This window comes from Saccopteryx bilineata, chromosome 3 (genome assembly GCF_036850765.1).
Source record: "Saccopteryx bilineata isolate mSacBil1 chromosome 3, mSacBil1_pri_phased_curated, whole genome shotgun sequence".
Classification (NCBI taxonomy): Eukaryota; Metazoa; Chordata; class Mammalia; order Chiroptera; family Emballonuridae; genus Saccopteryx; species Saccopteryx bilineata.
In genome coordinates, this window is record NC_089492.1 from 309,193,731 (window position 1) to 309,217,943 (window position 24,213).

The 24,213-nt window shown below is 50.4% G+C and overlaps 2 protein-coding genes across 2 annotated transcripts in view; both read left to right on the forward strand.

The window, feature by feature from the left end:
• Positions 1-16,404, forward strand: part of NUP62 (nucleoporin 62) — a 27,086-nt gene extending 10,682 nt beyond the window's left edge. Inside the window, exon 3 of the mRNA XM_066271490.1 lies at positions 12,937-16,404. Coding sequence (XP_066127587.1) covers positions 13,001-14,560 — 1,560 coding nt within the window. The 5' untranslated portion in view covers positions 12,937-13,000 and the 3' untranslated portion in view covers positions 14,561-16,404. The remainder of the gene's footprint in view (positions 1-12,936) is intronic.
• Positions 1-24,213, forward strand: part of IL4I1 (interleukin 4 induced 1) — a 42,037-nt gene that overhangs the window by 7,988 nt on the left and 9,836 nt on the right. The gene's annotated exons all lie outside the window — the stretch shown is intronic.

Below are 24,213 nucleotides of genomic sequence, written 5' to 3' on the forward strand. Positions count from 1 at the left end.
ATCCATATACTAGGCCGACTCTATTCACTGAGCCACCAGCTAGGGCTTAATTTTCTTTATTTCTTTTAATTCTTTCTTTAATATTTGTTTTTGTTTTTTTCTCCATTTATTTACTTGTTTGTTTGTTTGTTTTGTGAGAGACAGACAGGAAGGGAGAGAGATGAGAAGCATCAACTTATAGTTGTGGCACCTTAGTTTTCACTGATTGCTTTCTCATATGTACCTTGACCAAGTGGCTCTAGCCATCCAGTGACCTCTTGCTCAAGCCAGTGACATTGGGGTAATATTTGTGAGCCCGCGCTCAAGCTGATGACCTCAGGGTTTCAAACCTGGGTCTTCAGTGTCCCAGACCAATACTATCCACTGTGCCACCACCTAGTCAGGGTTTTTTTGTTTTTAAACTAATTTAATTTTCGTTTTAGAAATAGCTATCACTGTGTCGTTGGGCAGACTGAAAAACGGAACGTGTGAGGAAGCCTCCTTGGCAGTCATTTTGCAGTGACATTTGGGCGTTTAAACTGTAAGCACCTAAATGTGCTGTAAACCCGGAGGGATTGCTTCATGGCACCTGGCCTGAACAAACGACAGGCTGTGAGGCTTTCCCACAGCTCCTCCCCCTGAGGAGCAGGCAAACAGACAGACATGCCTCCTGTTTGTCTCCATGCAGGCCCCTACCACTAAATGCAAGTCATTTCTAGCTAGAAGGTTGGTGTGTGCTTGTCTTTGGGGAGGAGCAGGCTGGAGGGAGTTAGGACCAGAGTCCTAGGCATCTCCATTCCACCCTCCGTCCTGGGGACAGCTTGTACTATGGGAGAGAGGTGGCCTTTACACAGAGGTGAGCACTAAGGTTTCCATGCTGCAGATTTGGCTTAGAAAACAGCTCTGCCCTGCTACGGCTCTGTGTGCAGCCGCCTGTCTCAGGCTTCTGTCACCATGGTTTGCCACGCCCACCAGGCAGGATGGGTGTGTTAAGAGATGGACACAGAGCCCAGGTTACCACCAGCCCCCTCCAGGGTCTCACCACAACTGCCAGCAGCTTGGATGAGTCTTTTAGAACATAAATCAGCACACTCCTGCCCCGGCTTTTGTGTTGCTGTCTCTGAGCATGGAAAGGCTGGGGTGCTGCCATGGCTAAGATCTTGTCAGCAGGCCATTCATTGTGTTATAGTTGACTTTTTTTTTTTAATTCATTTTAGAAAGGAGAGAGAAGGGGGGGTGGAGGAACAGGAAGCCTCAACTCCCACATGTGCCTTGACCAGGCAAGCCCAGGGTCTCGAACCAGTGACCTCAGCGTTCCAGGTCGACGCTCTTTCCACTGCGCCACCACCAATCAGGCAGTTAATTTCCATTCTTGAAGGGCAGGCTTTCTGAGCTCATTTGTTCCCTGAGGGTTAGGGTTTTTCAAATAGATTTAAGAGATACAGTATTTTAAGAAGCAAAGTTGATGAACTTGAGGTTATCAAGCATGAGTTCTGTTTGACATTTGGCGAAACAGCCCACAGGAGGGGATCGCAGCAGTAGTGGACAAGGAGTCTCTGTATTGACACATGTGACAAAGATACCAACCAGGCATTTGAGGTTGGGTTGGGCTGATGGCCAAAGGCAAAGGTCCCCTCAGTCTCTGATATTGCCTTTCTCTTATCCTCCCACTTTCCTCTCCTCTGGTCTCTCTGAGCCCGTGGTTGCACTTCCTCCAAGTCTTAAATAACGGATTCCAGCCTGCCCTGTGGTGGCACAGTGGGTAAAGCTTCGACCTGGAATGCTGAGGTTGTTGGTTTAAAACCCTGGGTTTACCTGGACAAGGCACATATGAGAAGCAACAACTACTAGTTGATGCTTCCTTCTCCTTCCTCCCTCTCCCTTCTCTCTCTCTCTCTCTCTCTCCCTCTCTCAAATCAATAAATAAAATCTTTAAAATAATAATAATAACTGCCTGACCTGTGGTGGCGCAGTGGATAAAGCGTCGACCTGGAAATGCTGAGGTCGCCGGTTCGAAACCCTGGGCTTGCCTGGTCAAGGCACATATGGGAGTTGATGCTTCCAGCTCCTCCCCCCTTCTCTCTCTCTCTCTCCCTCTCCTCTCTAAAATGAATAAATTAAAAAAATTTAAAATAATAATAATAACTAATGGGGGAAAGTTCCCACAGTGACAGCACCTGTCCTTCCTGGATGCCAGTGTTGTCAGCATTGCCATCAGGTAGCCGTTGGCGGAATACCAGGAACATTTGCCCCAGTCACTTCCCAGAACTTTCATTAAGTTTAAGGGCCTGGCCGATTGGTTCAGTGGTAGAGCATCAGCCCGCATGTGAATTTCCCGGGTTTGATTCCCAGCCAGGGCATACAGGAGAAGCACTTATCTGCTTCTCCACCCTTCCCCCTCTAAATTATCTCCCACTCCCTCTCTCTCACCTTCCGCCCTCTCTTCTCCTCCCTTCCTGCAGCTGTGGCTTGATTAGAGTGAGTTTGCCTTGGGCACTGAGGGTGGCTCCATGGCCTCTGCCTCAGTTGCTAAAAAAAGGCTTCAGTTGCAACAGAGCAAGGACCCCAGATGGGCAGAGCATCACCCCCTGGTGGGCATGCCTGGTGGATCCTGGTCGGGTGGATGCAGGAGTCTCTCTCTGCCTCCCCTCCTCTCATTAAATAAAATTTTTTTTAAAAAAAGTTAATATTTTCTCGGCTCTGAGGATACACCAGGCACATGCTGAAGAGCACCTGACATGGAACAAACCATTTCCCCTTCACAAAGACCATATGATTCATGATTACGAGCTCTAGCTTTTGGGTTTTTTTTTAAAGGAGACTTTGAGGCATGGGCATGAACCTAGAATTTGAGATCCCAGGGCTAAGGGTAGAGAAGTGGGACTCAGGCCAATAGGCTGTATATTGCCAGGTGGCTGACAGAAAGGAACAGGGAAAGGCCAATGTCCTCAGAGCACACAGAAGTCCACAGTCTGGACTGCTGATGACAGCTCCAGGCCTGCTGCTCCAGCCCCGCTCCCAGCCCATCAGTGGACTGGCAGACCTGGATTCATATTCCTGAACCCCATCGAGGAGGCCTCAGGAATCGGGCCCTTTGGTTGGAAGTGAAGCAGTGTTTCTGTTGGGGATACAGGGGGCAGCGGCTCCCTTGGCCCCAGGGGATGAGCCTCATTGTAATGGATCACCAAGCTTCTCAGGGGAACAGAGGAAGGGCAGCAGTGGGTCAAGAAGGGAAAGGGTGTCGCGGCTTGGTCATCAGTAGATGAACTAGCCTGGCAGCCTCCTGTGACTGTGCCCCCAGCCGCACCGCCCCACAGCACTGCTCCAGCCCCAGCCATACAGAAGCGGCCTGTGTGTTCGTCACGCCCTGTGCAGCCTGTCTTCCCAGAGAACCTTTCATCCTTTAGAACTTGATTCTGGCCTGACCTGTGGTGGCGCAGTGGATCAAGTGTCAAACTAGAACACTGAGGTCGCCGGTTCAAAACCCTGGGCTAGCCTGGTCAAGGCACATATGGGAGTTGATGCTTCCTGCCCCCCCCCCCTTCACTCTCTCTCTGTTTCTCTCTCTCTCTCTCTCTCTCTGTCTCCTCTAAACTGAATAAATTTTAAAGAATTAAAAAAAAATAGAACTTGATTCTGACATCTTTCCTGTCACAGGCAGAACGAAAGGTCTAGACCTGGGAGAAGTTGTGTCTCCTCTATGAGCCCGTTTCCCATCCAGGAATGGTTCAGTGTGCTGCTCCCTAGTGCTCCTGGTCCCGCACCTGTTACATTGGTGGTGCTCAGTAAACGGTAGTTATTACTAGTTATCAGTTAGTCACAGTTCCTTATCAAGTGCCTGCTGCATGCCAGATCCTGCTCTGGGTACTAATGACAGGGCAGTGAACAAAATCCCATTACGGCCATGGTCGGTTAGCTCAATGGGCAGAGTTTAGTAGGCCCAGTGTGCAGACATCCCAGGTTCCATCCCCGGTCAGGGCACACATGAGAAGCAACCATCTGCTTCTCTTCCCCTCCCTCTCCCCCTTCTCTGTCTCTTCCCACAGCCAGTGGTTTGATTGGTTCAAGCATCAGCCGCGGGTGCTGATTGATAGCTCGGTTGATTCGAGCATTGGCCCCAGATGGGGGTTGCTGGGTGGTGCCCAGTCAGTGCGCATGCCCTGATTCTTATCTCTCCTCCTCTCACCTAAAAAAAAAAAATAGACTCAGTGCTCCCAGGCCAATATGTCCCACCCACCATTACAGGTTGCTTGTCATTGATGGTTGTCACACACATCCACACCCCTGAGGAGGCTGCACCAATAGCAGAGGGTATCTTGATTTTCAGAATCCCAGCTCACCGTTCTTTCCCTACCAGTTGCCCCACTGGGGCCTAGTAACTACAGCACCCCTGTCACCTCGGTCCTGGTATAGAGGCAGACCAGCCCAGGCCCATTGCCTCTCACTCCAGCCCCTTTCTTATCCCCAGTTCATCCTTTTATGTTCTGGAGCCCAAAAGTCCAAAATAGGTCCACAGGGCTGACTTCCTTCTGGACTCTGGGAGAGAATCTATTTTTTTCCCTGTTCCAGCTTCTTGAGGTCCCCTGCTTTCCTTGGCTCATGGCCCTTCCTCTGTCTTCAAAGCCAGGAGCAAGCACATCTCTTCAAACGTTCTTCCATGGCACAGCTCCCTCTGACTCTCCTCATCTGCCTCCTTATTCCACCGAAGGATCCTTGTGATTATATTTAGGGCCCATGCAGATAATCCATGGTAATCTCCACATCTCAAGATTCTTACTTTAATCACATCAGCAAAGTCCCTTTTGCCATGTGAGGTCACCTATTCACAGGTCCAGGATCAGGACATGGACAAGTATAGGAGCCATTATTCTGTCCACCCTAAAACCCACCCCTACCCCCCATGTCCTACTTAATCCTTTCTTTCCTCTTGGTCCAGGGCTGGTGTCCTTCTGTATTCATTCCCAAACACTTTCAGATACCTAAGGAAAGGGGCTGGTATAGGGAAGGAGGGAGAGTTCCAGGGTTTGGTGACAATGACACCTGCTCGTCTGCCACACTAGCAGCCTGCTGGCTTCCCGTCTGCCTCAAATTCTCTTCCTTCCAGTATGCCCTGCCTAGTTAATCCCCTTAACCTGCACCGGCAGCCTCTAGTTCCCTTTCCTGCCCTACTTTCTCTCTTGTTCCTCAGTACTTAGCCTCTTAAAATACGATGTATGATTTATTTGAATGGTAGTTGTTTTCCTGTCTGATGGATTGTAAACTCTCCCAAGAGAACAGGGTCTCCTCTCTCTCGTTTGCAGCTATATTTCCAGGGCTTTGAACAGGGCCTGTACCTAGCAGGTGCTCAGAAATATTTGTTGCATGAATGTCATACTGCAAAGAATTTGTTTACTCTCTATGACCCCACCTTAGGGGTTGGGTTTTTTCCTCTATGTGCTATCACTGTACAGAGAAGGGCTGAGTAGATACTAAAGTTAGGAGTTTGAGTGGCAAAAGAACTAAAGATAGAAGGTGAGTGGGCCTGGTAAAACTAGAGGTGACAGCAGAGCACCCGGGCCCTCAGCCAGGGCAGGTGGTATGTGTGGGTTGGAATCCCAGGTGGTCTTGCTCTGGCTTCCCTGGGCTGGGAAGGCAGGCAGATGTGGTTTGAAAATTTTGGGGAAATGTGGGACAGGCTCTGTCAGTAATTCCCTGAGGCAGCCCCTTCTCTGGGCCTTGGGTTGCCCGTGGGTGAATGACAGCTGTAACAGCCCAGCCTAAGCGCCAGCCCAAGCACATGCTCCTTTCTTCCAGGGAAGTGCCACTTTTTCAGTTTCTGTTCCTCCTGCTTTCCCCTAACTGCAGCAGCTTCTCTTTTGGGAAAGCCCCCACTTTGGGGACAGTGGGGCAGCCTGTGTCAGAGCTTGTAACAATGTGTATTTGTTCGGCTATGTTTGTGAGAAATTCCCAGAGTCCTAGTGGTCGATGACTGTGTTAACTGGGACAGACCCTGCAGACTATCCCTTTATTTTATTTTGGTGCAAACATACATTTCCCAAATTAGGGCTCTCTCCTCTGTCTCCAGAGTTCTGGCCCTTGGGCTCTTGGCCTGAACCAGCACCCAGCCCCCTCCCAGCTACCCACCTCTAGCTGCATCCCGTCAGTGCCTCCCCACACATATGTCTGGCCATATCAGTCTCCCCCAGCTTTAAAGTCCCTCTGTAGCCCTCAAAATAATGTCTGAGCCGTTAGCATGGCATTTGTAGTTCTGCCAGGTCCTCCCCTTGCATCGCACAGGACATTGGTCAGGGGTCCCCAAGACCCCCCTCAGGTTCAGTGATTCCCAGGACTCACAGAACTCAGCAGAGCTGTTGGAGTCACAGTTACAGTGAGCATATGGAGAGTCCAGTCAGCCAGGGGAAAGGCACATAGGGTGGAGTCCAGAAGAGACCAGGCGCCAGCTTCCATCGTCCCTTCCTGTGGAGTCACACAGCGCTTAATCCTCCCAGCGACAGTGTGTGGTCACACACAGACTGTTGTCTACCGGTGGGCCTTGCCGTCCAGGGATTTTATTTAAAGTCAGTCACATTTTTTACTCAGTCTCTAGCACATCCAGAGGTCAGGCTGATACTGTGTGGCCCAAGACCTCACCTTAAAGACATTGTATCGGGCAGGACACCCCAAAGGCTTCCTTCCCAAAAGGCCATCCATCAAGGACCAGTCCTTTGTTTGGAACATGCAGTGTTTGGACAACCCAGGCCTTCTGAATATTCCTCTACTTCACACACACCTGATCACTTACACCCCAGAAAGGCGTGTTTCAGCCTCTCTCTCTACCTTCACCAGGCCCTCTTCCCCTTTTCCTGGTTGACCCCACATTTTGTGTGTGTGTGTGTGTTTTTCCGAAGCCAGAAACAGGGAGGCAGTCAGACAGACTCCCACATGTGCCCGACCAGGATCCACCCAGCATGCCCACCAGGGGACGATGCTCTGCCCATCCGGGGCGTTGCTCTGTTGCAACCAGAGCCACTCTAGCGCCTGAGGCAGAGGCCACAGAGCCATCCTCAGTGCCCGGGCCAACTTTGCTCCAGTGGAGCCTTGGCTGCGGGAGGGGAAGAGAGAGACAGAGGAAGGAGAGGGGGAGGGGTAGAGAAGCAGATGGGTGCTTCTCCTGTATGCCTGGCCGGGAATCGAACCCGGGACTCCTGCACGCCAGGCCGACGCTCTACCACTAAGCCAACCGGCCAGGGCGACCCCACATCTTTTAACACTCATGTGTGTGCGCCTCCTGGAACTCATGCCAGGGTCAGAGCCCTGTCCCTGCTTAGAATCCTGGTGTTGAAGCTAATGTTTGCTTGAGGTCAGGAACCATGGCTTAGTAACCTATCTAGGCCTCACTCTCCTAGTTTGTAACATGAACCTGCTTTCAGGAATGAATGAACAGTAATGCACGGCAAGCACGTAGACAGGCTGGGTCAGTATGTGTTTATCAGTACTAGTAGGTCCCTGGCATCTGGGGTTGGAAACAGATGAGGCATTTAAACAATGGCAAACCCATTAAACCAGAATAGCCCCCACAGAAGGTTGTTTTTCTTGGGGTTTTGTAATAGTATAAAAAGCCAAGACATTTGTACAAGTGCTCTGGAAAATTTTAGCTTCAACTTATTAATAGCAAAGCTCTCAAGAACTGAGACGCGCCTGACCAGGCAGTGGCGCAGTGGATAGAGCATCGGACTGGGATGTGAAGGACCCAGGTTCGAGACCTCGAGGTCGCCAGCTTGAGCGCAAGCTCATCTGGTTTGAGCAAAGCTCACCACCTTGGACCCAAGGTCATTGGCTCGAGCAAGGGGTTACGCGGTCTGCTGAAGGCCCGTGGTCAAGGCACATATGAGAAAGCAATCAATGAACAACTACTAAGGAACCCAGCGAAGAATTGATGTTTCTCATCTCTCTCCCTTCCTGTCTGTCCCTCTCTCTGACTCTCTCTGCCACAATAGATAGATAGATAGATAGATAGATAGATAGATAGATAGATAGATAAAACAGCTGAGGTAGTTCAGCTGCAAGACAAGTTCCCTGTTTCCAGCACAAAGTTGGTCTCTAGACACCAGGAAACAATCTGGGTTTGAATTCTGCTTCTGCCACTTAGTAGCTGAGGATCCTGGGGAAAGTTACTCCTCAGCCTCTCCCTGCCTCAGTTTCCCTGTCTGTAATGAGGACAACACTCTTCCACTGTGAAGAATAAACACCACCGAAAAGCCAAGCACCCAACTTAGAGAAGGTGTCCACACGTCCTGCTTCCTCTACCCCCTCCTCTTCAGGCCATTTTTATTTCTTGAAGTGTCCTCAGAAAAACCTCTCCTAACTTGAGTCAGAGGAAAACGATTATAGCTGCCCCTCCCTAACTTCCACTGTGCCCTCTGCCTTCCTCCAAGAACCCTATTTTTTGCTGGGTTTTTCCCTCCACACAGCCATGTGCTTCTGGGGAGATGACCCCAGGGCCACCATGCTACCAGTGGGTCTGCTTGGTCTAAGCCAGCAATCTCAGCTGGGAGCATTGAAAGCACACAGACTGCCACCAAGTCATGATGGTTGTCTCTCTGGGGTAGCACCCTGACCTTGGCATTTTTATAAAGCTCTTCTGGGGCTTCTGATAATGTCCTCTTTAACCTCAAGAGGCCACAGCAAGCGTCTGAGGCGCCAGGCCCTCTGGTACCCTGCCTGTACCAGAGCCCTCCTTGTGGGAGAACACACCTGCCATGCAGAGCCTCCTCTAGCTGGGTTTGTTGTTAGCAGCTACCCACGCATCTCAGTTCTTTTTTTTTTTTTTTTTTTGTGACAGAGTCAGAGAGAGGGACAGACAAGAAGGGAGAGAGATGAGAAACATCAGTTCTTCCTTGCGGCACCTTAGTTGCTCATTGATGGATTTCTCATATGTGCCTTGATGGCGGGCGCTACAGCAGACCAAGTGACTCCTTGCTCATACCAGATGAGCCTGCACTCAAGCTGGCGACCTCAGGGCCTCAAACCTGGGTCCTCGCGTCCCAGTCCGACGCTCTGTCCACTGCGCCACCGCCTGGTCAGGCTACCTCAGCTGTTTTAGACAAAGGAAAGTAACGTGTGTTGGATGGAAACTGGGGTACAGGGTAGCAGCCATGCCCCAAAGCAGAGCTGCTTCCCTAGGGCCAAGTGGGCCCATTTGGTGGAGTAGAAGTATGTATAAAGGGGGTTTGCAGTCCAAAAATGAGTTCAGGGCCCACTGTAGGATAAGAATTGGCAAATTACTTGAATCTGAGCCTCTTTCCCCATCTGTGCACTGGATTAGCCCAACCTCCCTGGTAGACCAGTTGGCAAGTTAGCTCAGGGTTTGGTTAAGGCAAGTATCTGTAGCATGGGGCTGGGCGTGCAGAGACAGAGCTGAGGCTAGTTACCTAGAAATTCCTATCTCTACAGTGGAACTGGCACTTCTGGTCATGCAGCCTGAGGGCCCACTGAGCAGTGGCAGCCAGAAAGGAATTCGTTAACCTTGAGGTCAGCCCAACCCCTGGGTCTTTTTGTGAGAATTTCTTCACAGCAAGGTGTTCACAGCGCCTGCTGCTGAGTTAACCCTTTAGCACACAGGCCTCCTTCCTCGCCAGCTTCCAGAGCGTCTCCCCAAAGTGGAAATGGGAGCAGGTGCCTGTGCGTAGTGGCAGAGACCATGTGCGCCCTGACTAGTGCCCTACAGACGGCCGTGGGTTCAGTGCGGTAGCTGCCGCCCCACTTCCCTGGTGGGGGAACTGAGCCTCAGAGAAGTTTGCTGTCATGTGTTTGAGATCAGAGCACTAGGGGTTCACAAGGTCACACCTCACTTTTGTCAGACACTTAGTTCTATGACTGTTCTCAGATTATCACAAACTTAGTGACTCAAAACAGTGCACATCAATTCTCTGACAGCTTAGATCAGAAGTCTGAAATTTGTCTTGCTGGGTTGAAAGCAGGTTGTCAGAAGGGCTGGTTCCTGCCTGACCAGTGGTGGTGTAGTGGACTAAACATGGACCTGGAACTATTAGGTCACCAGTTCAAAACCTGGGCTTCCCTGGTCACGGCACATATGGGAGTTGATGCTTCCTGCTCTCCCCTCCCCCCCATCTCTCTGTCTCTCTTTCTTTCTCTTTCTTCTCTCTGAAATGAATTTTTAAAAAGAAGAAGAAGAAAGGCTGGTTCCTTCTGGAGGCTCCAGGGGAGAATCGTGGCGCTTTTTTTTTTTTTTTTTTTACAGAGACAGAGAGAACCAGAGAGAGGGATAGATAGGGACAGACAGACAGGAATGGAGAGAGATGAGAAGCATCAATCATCAGTTTTTTGTTGTGACACCTTAGTTGTTCATTGATTGCTTTCTCATATGTGCCTTGACCGGGGGCCTTCAGCAGACCGAGTAACCCCTTGCTCGAGCCAGCGACCTTGGGTCCAAGCTGGTGAGCTTTTTGCTCAAGCCAGATGAGCCCGCACTCAAGCTGGCGACCTTGGGGTCTCGAACCTGGGTCCTCCACATCCCAGACCGACACTCTATCCACTGTGCCACAACCTGGTCAGGCTTAATTTTTCTTAAATGAGAAGCGTGGAGGCAGAGACAGCCTCCTGCATCCATCTGGTAAGCCCTTTACAGGGCAATGCCCTGCCCATTTGGGGCTGTTGCCCCATTGCTTGGCAACCAAGCTATTTTAGCACCTGAGGTGAGGTTATGGAGCCATCCTCAGCACCCGGGACCAACTTGCTCCAACCAAGCCATGGTTGCAGAAGGGGAAGAGAGAGAGAGAGAGAGAGAGAGAGAGGTGGGGGAGGGATGGAGAGGCAGATGGTCGCTTCTCCTGTGTGCCCTGACAGGGAATCAAACCCAGGACATCCATACACCGGGCCAATACTCTACCACTGAGCCAACCAGCAAGGGCTTCCTGGCCTTTACCAAAGGCTACCCAAACTCCTTGGCTCATGGCCCCTTCCTCTAGCTCCAAGTTCAAAGTGAATCAATCCCATCTCTTCTTCTATCATCACATGGTCTCTTCTCTAGTCAAATGTCTCTCTTCTGTATTTTATAAGGGCATCTAGTGATAACATTTAGGGCCCATTGTTGAATCCATGGATGCCCAGCATGTGACCGTTTACCCCAAAACACCTCTATTTCTGCACCGTTTGACCCTTTCTTCAAGTAACCTTTGACTTTTCCAGCTAACAGATGGGCGCTTTTTCAGTTAAAGACTACAGAAATCTAGTCTGGTTGGTTGGTTGGTTAAAAATAATTTTTTTTTTTTTTTTTTTTTTTTTAAGAAATCCAGTCAGGGCTGACCAGGTGTGGCGCAGTGGATAGAGCGTTGGACTGGGATGCGAAGGACCCAGGTTCAAGACCCCAAGGTCGCCAGCTTGAGCGCAGGCTCATCTGGTTTGAGCAAAGCTCACCAGCTTGGTCCCAAGGCCGCTGGCTTGAACAAGGGGTTACTCGGTCTCCTGAAGCCCACGGTCAGGCACATATGAGAAAGCAATCAATGAACAACTAAGGTGTTGCAACGAAAAACTAATGATTGATGCTTCTCATCTCTCTTCGTTCCTGTCTGTCCCTATCTGTCCCTCTCTGACTTTTTTTTTTTTAAAGAAAAAAGAAAAAAAATGAAATCTAGTCAGTTTAAACTGAAAAAGGGATGTGCTGGCTCTTGTCTTCTGGAGAAGACAGGGTGGGGACATGATTGGGTCCTTCTGGACCCTTTTTTTCTCTCTCTTTTTTATTGTGACAGACAGATAAAGGGACAGACAGACAAGGGATAGAGATAAGAAGCATCAATTCTTTGTTGCACCACCTTAGTTGTTCATTGATTGCTTTCTCATATGTGTCTTGGAGGGGGGGCTACAGCAGACCAAGTGACCCCTTGCTCAAACCAGATGAGCCTGTGCTTAAACCCGTAGCGATCTCAGGGTTTCAAACCTGGGTCCTTCACGTCCCAGTCTGAGGCTCTATCCACTGCGCTACCGTCTGGTCAGGGTTTCTTTCTTTCTTTCTTTCTTTCTTTCTTTCTTTCTTTCTTTCTTTCTTTCTTTCTTTCTTTCTTTCTTTCTTTCTTTTCTTTCTTTCTTTTCTTTCTTTCTCTTTCTTTTCTTTCTTTCTTTTCTTTCTTTTCTTTCTTTCTTTCTTTCTTTCTCTTTCTTTCTTCTTTCTTTCTTTCCTCTTTCCTCCCTCTTCCCCTCCCCTCTGTCACTCTGGTGGTGGTTCATTGTCTCCCACTACAGGTGACTGAGAGGATGAGAGTTGTTCCAGGTGCATAACCCATGTGCCCTGCACCTGCAGGTAAAGGAAGCCACCTGCTCTCAAGCACCTGGGGTGAAATCCCAGGGGAGGTCTCTGGTTGGCTGACTCAGGTCTGCATGTCTCATTGAACCAAATTAATCGCTATGGCCAGGGGCTCTGCCTCCAATCCCTCTGCTTGAGCACTTGGGTCTCATACCCACCCCTGAGTAAGAAGTACAGTGGGGGTCACTCCAGCATGCCCTCTATTCTAAATAATGAGGGGACTGTTGGGGGCTTTCTGGGCCCAAGGCCCTACCATACAGCTCAGCTTTTCCGTACCTGTTTCTCTGAGGTCTCGACTGTGCCCAAGGAGGTATTCTCTGCCTTCTCGCTTGCAGTCAGCAGGGACACCTGGGGAGCAGGTCCTAAAGGTGTTGTCTGTGTGCTTTTAGTCCCACTCATTAAAGGTACCTCGGGCTGAGGTGGTTCAAGTGCCAGCTCTTAGCCTCCTCCCGCTGGTGCTGAACAGGGCTGTGCATATCCCAAGCACATCTGTCGCCTAGCACCTGAGCCTCCGGCTCCTTCTTTCTTGGTGTCTTTAGCGGGGCCTGGTTAGGAAGAGGAGAGCGGCTGCGTGTTAGGACTGTCCATGCCGATGAGGTTGCCTTTCCCAAACTGCTATCTGACCGTGTCACTTCCTCTGCTTTATAAATCTCCCTAAGGTTGCAGGCGCGGACAGTTTTGCTTCAGGAGCCAGAGTAGCTGCTGCCAACGGAGGCCGGAGCCATGAGCGGGTTTAATTTTGGAGGCACTGGGACCCCCACAGGCGGGTTTACGTTTGGTACTGCGAAGACAGCAACAACCACTCCTGCCACCGGCTTTTCTTTCTCTACGTCTGGCACTGGCGGGTTTAACTTTGGGGCTCCCTCCCAGCCAGCAGTGAGCACCCCCTCTACCAGCCTCTTCTCGCTCACTACCCAGGCACCGGCAACACAGACGCCAGGGTTCAGTTTTGGAGCCACAACTCCTGCTGCAGGAGGAACTGGGTTTTCCTTAGGGATCAGCGCTCCGAAGCTAAGCCTGAGCAGTGCAGCCGCCAACCCGGCCACAGCACAGCCCGGTGGCTTTGGGCTAGGCAGCAGCACCCTCACCAATGCCATCTCGAGTGCTGTCACCTCCAGCCAGGGCACAGCACCCACCAGCTTCGTGTTCAGCTCCGCCTCCACCTCTGCTGCTTCGTCCACTACACCTGGGGGCTTCTCATTCACAGGTGGAAACATGTCCCAGACCGGGGGGACCTCCAGTTTCAATATTGCCTCGATGGGGAGTTCGGCCCAGCCCACAGCACTTGCTGGGCTGGCCTTCACTCCGGCGGCACCAGCAGCCTCTGGAGCAGGAGCCACCCAGCCAGCTGCTCCTGCACCTGCTGCTGCCACCACCAGTGCTGGGCCCACGCTCTTCGCCTCACTGGCTGCTGCTCCAGCCTCGTCGGCCAGCACTGTGCTCTCCCTCGGCGCCCCAGCAACCACAGCTGGAACTTCTGGGGCTGGGACGCTGGGATTCAGTTTAAAGGCCCCTGGAGCAGCTTCAACCACATCCACAGCCGCAGCCACCACCTCCACCACCACCACCGCCGCCAGCAGCTTTGCTTTAAACCTAAAACCCCTGGTACCAGCTGGGATTTCCAGCAATGCACCCGCCACCATAACTGCTCCATCTGGCCCCAGTGCAGCCGCTGGGGCATCCAGCAGTCCTGTGATGACCTACGCCCAGCTGGAGAGTCTAATCAACAAGTGGAGCCTGGAGCTGGAGGACCAGGAGCGCCACTTCCTGCAGCAGGCCACGCAGGTCAATGCCTGGGACCGCACGCTGATCGAGAACGGGGAGAAGATCACCGCCCTCCACCGGGAGGTGGAGAAGGTGAAGCTGGACCAGAAGAGGCTGGACCAAGAGCTCGACTTCATCCTGTCGCAGCAGAAGGAGCTGGAAGACCTGCTGAGCCCGCTGGAGGAGTCTGTCAAGGAGCAGAGTGGGACCATCTACCTGCAGCACGCTGACGAGGAGCGCGAGAAAACCTACAAGCTGGCCGAAAACATCGATGCGCAGCTGAAGCGCATGGCCCAGGACCTCAAGGACATCATCGAGCACCTGAATACATCCGGGGGCCCTGCCGACACCAGCGACCCGCTTCAGCAGATCTGCAAGATTCTCAATGCACACATGGACTCCCTGCAGTGGATCGACCAGAACTCGGCCCTGCTGCAGAGGAAGGTGGACGAGGTGACCAAGGTGTACGAGGGGCGGCGCAAGGAGCAGGAGCGCAGCTTCCGGTTCACTTTCGACTGAGCCGCGGGCAGCCACAGGGCCCACAGCTTCCGAGGGCATTCGGTGCAGGAGGGTATAGTTATTATCTAACTTTTGTTTGTAACGAAGTACTTGTTTGCTTGTCTGCTTCTTTTAAATAGTTGTGCTGTTGTGAGAGCTGTTTTGTGGTTTGACTTTTCACATTGACAAATAGAAGTGTTTGAATGCTCTGGTCCGGGCAGCAGCCAAGTAGGTATGCTGTCTGTATCCTTTGTGTATCCCAACCCTTGTCACTACTACAGCCATCCACCTCCCCCTGCTCGCTCCAGCCTGGGGCTGGAGAAGCACCCATTCACCTGAGAGCCATCTCTCTTCCAGCAAGAGTTCCTGGGCAGCCTCCCTGTCTAACACACGGTTGTGGTACAGTGAGAAAGATTCTTTGTTCTCATGGAGACAGCAGCCTGGAAATTAGTCACTCATGTAAAGTGACTTGTGACTAGAACAGGCTGTGCAATAATGAATTTCACAGGAGGCGACAGGTCAAATGAGGGAATTGAATGAGGTGTTGAAAAAAGGGTCAGACTTGCCTGACCTGTGGTTGCTCAGTGGATAGAGTGTCAACCTGGAACGCTGAGATTGCTGGTTCAAAACCAGCTTGTCTGCTGAAGGCAAGCAACTACTCTCCCTTCCTTCCTTCCTTCCTTCCTTCCTTCCTTCCTTCCTTCCTTCCTTCCTTCCTTTCTTTCTCTCTCTCTCTCTCTCTCTCCTCACTCTAAAATCAATAAAAATAAAATCTTTATAATTTTTTTTATTTTTTATTTTTATTTTTTGTATTTTTCTGAAGCTGGAAACGGGGAGAGACAGTCAGACAGACTCCCGCATGCGCCCGACCGGGATCCACCCGGCACGCCCACCAGGGGCGACGCTCTGCCCCTCCGGGGCATCGCTCTGCTGCGACCAGAGCCACTCTAGCACCTGGGGCAGAGGCCAAGGAGCCATCCCCAGCGCCCAGGCCATCTTTGCTCCAATGGAGCCTTGGCTGCGGGAGGGGAAGAGAGAGACAGAGAGGAAGGAGGGGGAGGGGTGGAGAAGCAAATAGGCGCTTCTCCTATGTGCCCTGGCCGGGAATCGAACCCGGGTCCTCCGCACACCAGGGCGACGCTCTACTGCTGAGCCAACCGGCCAGGGCTTGTCTGCTGAAGGCAAGCAACTACTCTTTCTTTCTTTCTTTCTTTCTTTCTCTCTCTCTCTCTCTCTCTCTCTTTCCTCACTCTAAAAATCAATAAAAATAAAATCTTTAGAAAAAAAGTATTAAAAAAGAAATAAGGGTCCGACTTGAGCCAGGCACATGGCTTGGTGGACACACCTCCTCGACTTCCTGGTCTCCTTAGGTTAGGCCTCACCTTGGCCACCCCACTACTGTGTCAGAGGGCTGTCCTGTGCTCCCCACACCACACTGAGCTTACACCTGTGGAGACTCTTGCTGCTGTGTATTGTGCTGCCTGTCGACTTCTCTGCCTCACTGTTAGATTGTGATGTGAAGATTGTGAACTCCTGTGGGCAGGGAGTGTTTCTTGTGTCCTCAGCACAATCTCTGTCATATTTATCAAGTGAATGAACAATAGAGAGGAAACCCGGCATAAAACGTTAATCCACACAATGCTTGCTGTGATGGCAACGGTGGCAGAGGCAGCCGCAGACTGGCTCTGAACTTCCCGATGCCAAAGCTACCCCCGGTCAGTTACAGTGAGATCCAGTGTCCAGAAGGCAGGACCAACCGGCTGTATCGAAGTGTCTTTCATATTTGTCTTTACACTTTGCTGTACTCTGAAATACCTATGATTGTATGTTGCTTTCCTAAATAAAATTTGTGGAACAAAAAATAAGCTGCTGTTAGCGTGGAGAACTTAAAAGCAGAAAGCTGGGTAAAAAGAACCGGTTCCAGAAGACTGTCACGTGGGACCTGTTGGTCTAGAACTCAAAAACAATCCAAACTGAACAGTACGTTGTTTAACATTCATACACCAATTCAAATTATGGGTTCCTCTGATGCTGGTGGTGGAAGAGGACTCCGTGGGAGAACCTGTGATGTTCTGTATTTTTTAATATATATATTATATATATAAAATGTATATATTTAATATATATAAATATATATTTAATATATATGTATTTTTTTAAGTGAGAGAGACGGACATAGGAAGGGAGAGAGATGAGAAGCATCACCTCATAGTTGCGGCACCTTAGTTCATGGATTGCTTCCTCATATGTGCCTTGACTGGGGGACTCCAGCCAAGCCAGTGACCCCTTACTTAAGCCAGCGACCATGGGGCTGTGTCTATAATCCTGCACTCAAGCCAGCGACCCCATGCTCAAGCTCATTGAGCCGGAACTCTAGCTGATGACCTCAGGGTTTTGAACCTGGATCCTCTGTGTCCCAGTCCAGTGGTCTATCCACTGCACCACCGCCTGGTCAGGTAACATATCAGAATACACATAAATGTCTTTCATCACTGTCCCTCAGGGCCACAGGAATTCCCTCAGCATTGCTCTCAGTTAACTTTGGCTAGATTGGGTAATGTCAAGATACTGGCCTGACAACATTGCGCCTGCACCCCCAGCTTCTGTGGGCGCAAATGATGTCAACCACCTGCTCCTTCTGTGGGGCAGAGTCTGCCCCTTCAGCCTCCCTCGGCCCGTGCCACACTAAGCCATATTTTGGCTACGGAGTACTAAAAGCCTATTCTGGAGAATTATGGCCTCATTTGCCAAGGTCATGATCATGAGCTATTTCCTTTGACCATCTTGATCTCCCAAGTGTCCTGTTCAAGCAGAAGCCACAGAAGAGGGGTGTGAGAGGAGGGAGACCCCAACAACTTCAGTTTTCTCCAAAAGCTCTGTCCCCTACAGTGGTTTTATGCAACCTGTGAGTCTTCATCCATGACCCATATCTGAGCCCTCCCTCTGAAGGAAGGAGGGATGGAAAGGCCTCGAGTTCCCTAGTAAGTCAGGAGTGGCTTGTATTTCACCTACATTTACTGGTTCAGCATCCATTTGTGGAGCCCCTGCTACATACCAGATTCTGATCTGGAATTTGGCGTTACAAAAATGAAATATTTCTCTGTCTCCAAGAAAGTTGATGGTAGAGACCACACAATTGATAGAAAAACATTTTTTCTTGAGCTTGCAATTCCAATATATATAATATACCTATTATTTTGCACATTAAACATCAATAAAGGTCCTGGCCAGTTGGCTCAGCGGTAGAGCGTCAACCTGGAATATGGAAGTCCCGGGTTCAAATCCCAGTCAGGGCATCAAGAGAAGCAACCATCTGCTTCTCTCCTCCCCTTCCCTCTTCTTTCTCCCTTCTCCTCCCATAGCCTTGGCTCGATTGATTCGAGCACTTCCTACTGGGCACTGAGAGTGGCTCCCTCAAGCCTCCGCCTCAGGCACAAAAATAACTCAGTTACAAGCATGACCCCATACGGTGGGTGCTGGTGGATCCCAGTTGGGGTGCATGCAGGAGGCTGTCTTTGTATCTCCCCTACTCTCACTTAAAAAAAAAAGTCAATAGAGCTTAACTGCCTTCTTGTAGATGTATTTTAAAAATAAGACAAATTGAAGTTCTATTTTTTTTCCCACACTCCAGGGGATCTTGGACACCCTGCCTTGAAGAACATAAGCAATTACAATAAATGAGATGGGGGCTGTGTGGGAGGGAAGGCTCGGTGCTCTGGCACCATGGCAGGGAACTGGCCCCGGCAGGCTTACTGGGCTCCCGAGACAGCTGCAGGGTCAGTGGCCAGCTGGGTGCCACCCTGCAGATGACAGCTCTGTTGTAACTGCACTTTCCCTTTCCAGGAAGAAAAGATACAGTGCTCCCTTGCCAGTCCAGACAAATGGCTTCTACTTAAGTTCCTCTTCACTAGGTAAAGGTGAATCTCTCCTCAGTAAACTCTCCCTTTCTTCTCTGATTAAGGATAAGAGTGGCAACTGGATTTATGGTTATGGCTTTCTTTTCATCTCAAACCTCAAACAACCACCTGCAATAATGGCCCAGCTTGTCCCCCAGGATGAGGCCCCTCCCTCATTGGGCACGCCTTGGTATTAAGAGAATCAGATATTTGAAACAGATGCCTGACCTGTGGTGTCACAGTGGATAAAGCATTGGCCTGGAATGCTGAGGTCACCGCTTCAAAATCCTGGGCTTGCCTGGTCAAGGCATGTACGAGAAGCAACTACAAGTAATGTTTCCTCCCACCCCACCGCCATTTTTCTCTCTCTCTCCTCTAAAAAAATCAATAAAATCTTAGAGAAAAAAATGGAAATTTCCAGAGTGAAAGAGCAACCTTGATCTAGGAGAGGTTGAAACAGGATCTCAAACACCGGTGTGCTGGTTAATAGTATATAACAGGTGTCTTTGGGTGGGGGAAGCCCTGACGGGTAGCATATGCCAGTTCCCATGGTGTAAATAGTACCACCACAGCTGATTTCAAACCACCAATATAAAGTCATGAATTTGAGAAACATGAATTTGAGAAATTGGTGCATTCTATACAGATAAAATTAATTCAGCTCCAGAGCATATATAATTATAAAATGTAAGCAAATAGGAAGTGATGAGTTTTGAGTATTTGTTTTTAACAAAATTAATTGTAGCATCGGACTGGGATGCGGAGGGCCCAGGTTCAAGACCCCAAGGTCGCCAGCTTGAGCACAGGCTCATCTGGTTTGAGCAAAGCTCACCAGCTTGGACCCAAGGTCGCTGGCTGAAGCAAGGGGTTACTCGGTCTGCTGAAGGCCCGCGGTCAGGGCACATATAAGAAAGCAATCAGGCCTGACCTGTGGTGGCGCAGTGGATAAAGCGTCGACCTGGAATGCTGAGGTGGCCAGTTCAAAACCCTGGGCTTGGGCCCTGGCCGGTTGGCTCAGCGGTAGAGCGTCGGCCTAGCGTGCGGAGGACCCGGGTTCGATTCCCGGCCAGGGCACACAGGAGAAGCGCACATTTGCTTCTCCACCCCTCCGCCGCGCCTTCTTCTCTGTCTCTCTCTTCCCCTCCCGCAGCCAAGGCTCCATTGGAGCAAAGATGGCCCGGGCGCTGGGGATGGCTCTGTGGCCTCTGCCCCAGGCGCTAGAGTGGCTCTGGTCGCAACATGGCGACACCCAGGAGGGTCGCAACATGGCGACGCCCAGGATGGGCAGAGCATCGCCCCCTGGTGGGCGTGCCGGGTGGATCCCGGTCGGGCGCATGCGGGAGTCTGTCTGACTGTCTCTCCCTGTTTCCAGCTTCAGAAAAATGCAAAAAAAAAAAAAAAAAAGTCAAAAAAAAAAAAACAAAAAAAACCCTGGGCTTGCCTGGTCAAAGGCACATATGGGAGTTGATGCTTCCTGCTCCTCCCCCTGTTCTCTCTCTATCTCTCCCTCTCTCTTTCTAATAAAAATGAATAAATAAAATCTAAAAAAGTAAATAAATAAAAAATTAAAAAAAAAAAGCAATCAATGAACAACTAAGGTGTCATAACGAGAAATTGATGATTGATGCTTCTCATCTCTCTTCGTTCCTGTCTGTCCCTATCTATCCCTCTCTCTGACTCTCTTTCTCTCTGTTCCTGTAAAAAAAAAAATTGTTGGGGAGCTTTAAAAGTCTGCCCTCAGACTCGGGGCAGCAGCTGAGGACTTCCCAGGAACAAAGCCCCTCCCCCTCAGATCAGGTCTGCTGCTGGGACCAGCCAGACTGAACTGTCCCAAGCTACTCCTGTGCCCACCCCACAGCTCCCTCTCACTTTTGCAGTGATCACTTCAGTGACTCACCCGAGGGCCCCACACCTTACCTCCAGACACCATCTTGGTTCAAACCCCGTAGCTCCAAAGCTTTTCCAGAGGCAGAAACCAGACCAGGTGTGCGGCTTGCCCAGGCTCAGGTCTAGTACGGTGCTGTGGAATCACATCAGAGCCCACTCTAAGGACACACTCCAAATCCACTGAGCTGAAAGCGACACTTACTGACAGATAATATCACTCAAATACAATATGAATTCTTGAATCTTGATGCAAACCAATTGTTAAAAAATTTTTGAGACATTCAGGGAAATGTGGATATTGATTTAATGCCATTTTAAATGTGCTAATATATATATATATATATATATTTAAAGTTTGTTTTTTGTTTTTTTCATTTTTTAGAGAGGAGAGAGAGAGAGACAGAGAGAGGAGAGAGAGACAGGGGGGAGAAGCTGGAAGCATCAACTCCCATATGTGCCTTGACCAGGCAAGCCCAGGGTTTTGAACTGGCGACCTCAGCATTCCAGGTCGACGCTTTATCCACTGCACCACCACAGGTCTATATTTAAAGTTCTTTTAGAGCGGAGGTTGACAAACTAAGGCCTACTTTCTGTTTTTATAAATAAAATTTGTATTTTTTTGTTTTGTTAGTTTTTTGTGACAGAGAGAGGGACAGATAGGGACAGATTGAAGGGAGAGAGATGAGAAGCATCAATTCTTCATTGCAGCTCCTTAGTCTCCTTAGTTCACTGATTGCTTTTTCTTTTTTTTTTTTTTTGTATTTTTCTGAAGCTAGAAACGGGGAGAGACAGTCAGACTCCCGCATGCGCCCTACCGGGATCCACCTGGCATGCCCACCAGGGGCGAAGCTCTGCCCACCAGGGGGCGATGCTCTGCCCCTCTGGGGCGTCACTCTGCCGCGACCAGATCCACTCTAGCGCATGGGGCAGAGGCCAAGGAGCCATCCCCAGCGCCCAGGCCACCTTTGCTCCAATGGAGCCTTGGCTGCGGGAGGGGAAGAGAGAGACAGAGAGGAAGGAAGGTGGGGGTGGAGAAGCAAATGGGCGCTTCTCCTATGTGCCCTGGCTGGGAATCGAACCCGGGTCCCCTGCATGCCAGGCCGACGCTCTACCGCTGAGCCAACCAGCCAGGGCCCACTGATTACTTTTTCATATGTGCCTTGACTGGGTTGGGGGGGGGGGAGCTGCAGCAAAGCGCATGACCCCTTGCTCAAGCCAGCGACCTTGGGCTCAAGCCAGTGACCTTGGGCTTCAAGCCAGCAACCTTTGGGTTCAAGCCAGTGACCATGGGGTCATGTCTGTGATCCCACACTCAAGCCAGTGACCGCTTGCTCAAGCTGGTGAGCCTGCGCTCAAGCTGGCAACCTCGGGCTTTCGAACCTGGGTTCTCCACATCCCAGTTCCATGCTCTATCCACTGCACCACACCTTGTCAGGCTATATCTATCCATTTGTTTTTTAGATAACTTTATAATAGCTTATTTAAGCCAAAACTGACAGTTGCACGGGGAAAATATTGTAGAATGTATTTGTAAAATCTCAAATGGTTCTTTAATAAAGTGTTATTGGGGCACAAGCCACACCTGTTCACTTGTCAGTTGTGGCTGCCTGGAGAGCAGAGTTGAGTAGGTAAAATGGAGACTGTGGCTCAAAAGGCCTCAAATATTTAGAAAGTTTGCAACCCGTGCTTCACAGAAACATCCTAAAGTATTTACAAAATAATCCTAGGTATGGCATTTGCTACAAAATTCAACGAGGGAGGGAGAAAATGTAAATAAAACAAGATGGGCTCTGGCCTAACCTGTGGTAGCACAATGGATAAAGCGTCACCCTGGAAACACTGAGGTTGCCAGTTCAAAACCCTGGGCCTGCCTGGTCAAGGCACATATGGGAGTTGATGCTTTCTGCTCCTCCCCCTTCTCTTTCTCTCTCCCTCTCTCTCTCTCTCTCTCTCTCTCCCTCCCTCCCTCCCTCCCTCCCTCCCTCTCTCCCTCTCTCCTCTCTACAATAAATAAATAAATCTTTTAAAAAGCACAAGATGGGCTCTGATGCAATGAATGCATTTGGGTTCAGCATCCTAGTCTCTCTCTATTCTTGTATAGCCTTGAAATTTTCCATAATAAGGTTTTGAGAAGGGAGGACCTGTCCCCACAATCTTCCAACCACTCTGACTCTACACCAGGACTCGGGCACCACTGGTCTAACAAGGGAATCAGGACAGAACCACGACTATTCACCCCAGATCCGTACACGCCCAACAATGACTTCTGTCGCGGGCTAACCAGAAAGGCCATGGGCGCTGACAGAGCCCCCCAAAGCCAGCCATGCAGTGAGTGTCCCCTCCTGGGGCCCGGGGATTTTGAAAATGGGAAGGATGGGCAGGAGGGCTTCATGGGACAAATGCCCCTGTCCAGGGCTCAGGGCAGACATGAGGGCCTCAAGGAGTTTGCCCCCTGTACCCCTCCCCTAGCCAGGTCTGGACCCCTGGCTTCCACCTGGGGCCCTGGGCATTCCCTGGGCAGGCTCTGCTCCACCCTGAGACTCAGGGAAAGTTTTAATACCGACCACTCAGGTCTTTGGGCCAACTCAGAGGAAAGAGTACATATAAAGCCTTTGCCCTGTCCCTCCAACTGCTGTGCAGCCACCATCACCTTGAGCTGCCCAGATGGGCCACACAGGCTCCCGGGGCGCAGAGCCAGGTTTCTGGCTGCTTCAGACTTGGCCCAAACCCCATTAGAGTCGTCTTTGTGGTCCTAGAAGAAAACCAAATACAGTTCTCCCTAAAGACAGTTTCTATTTGGAAAGATTGACATTTTTTCTTAGAAACCCCATTGTAAAACCAGACTATCCCAAAATTAACTGAGGCAAAAACATTCTCAATTCATGGAAAGTCCAGGCCTTCCCCCCAGTTTGCCCCCAACCCTGGTTCTCACAATATGTCTGTATCTCCTATCCACAAGCTAAGGAAACTTAACCTGATCCAAATCCTCTTTTTTCTAACTTGTTCCATGCATACCCTAAATCTAACCCTAATACCAGTCTCCTTAGTATCATCAGGGGTGGCTCTGGAAGATCTAGGTATTTCTCCCAAAGCAATCCCCAAATGGCTCATCTCCCAACCTGAAAACAGCCTCTACTATGTAGCCTTCCTGCCCACTATATAGGTTTCCATCCTGGACCACATCTGCTCACTCTTGGGAGTTCCACCCAACATCAACCTAACCCCACAAACAGCTGGCAATGTCTAGAGATATTTGTAGTTGTCACAGCTTGAGGGGCAAGTGTTACCGGCATCTGGTGGACAGAGGCTGGTGACACCGCCCATCATCCTACAGTGTACAGAGCAACCCCCACAAACATGGCCCCACATGGCAGTAGTGCCGAGGTGGAGAGGCCCTGATCTGGCCCATCTCTTGTCCGCAAGCCTGAGCTTGTTGCCAGTTGCAGGGTGATTGAGAACAGGGCTGGAACCAAGCTGCTGGGATAAAACCCAGGCTCTGCCACTTCTTAGCTGGTGACTTTCTGGGCCTCTGTCTTGCACACTCTAAAGTGAGGACAGCTGAGCCCCACCCCTTGTCAAATTGTCCCTGGAGTAAATGAAGACAAATGTATAAAGCAGCTGGCACGTGGGACTGAACAACACCCACAGTCACTTTATCAGAAGCAAGGAGATTGATAAGGCCTTGCCCTACTGGGATCCCTGCTTTCTCATTCAAAGCTGACCCCTGATTCTGGGCCACCTCCCTGGCCACCTGCTTGGCTCCCCTCCATGGCCTCCCTCCCTGGCCACCTGTCTGACTTCCCTCAACCCTGCCGACTCCTTGAATGGGAGTCCAGGAGGTGAGCTGGCGTGTGTCCAGAGTCAGAGGGACTTTGAAAAGCAATCTTGTAT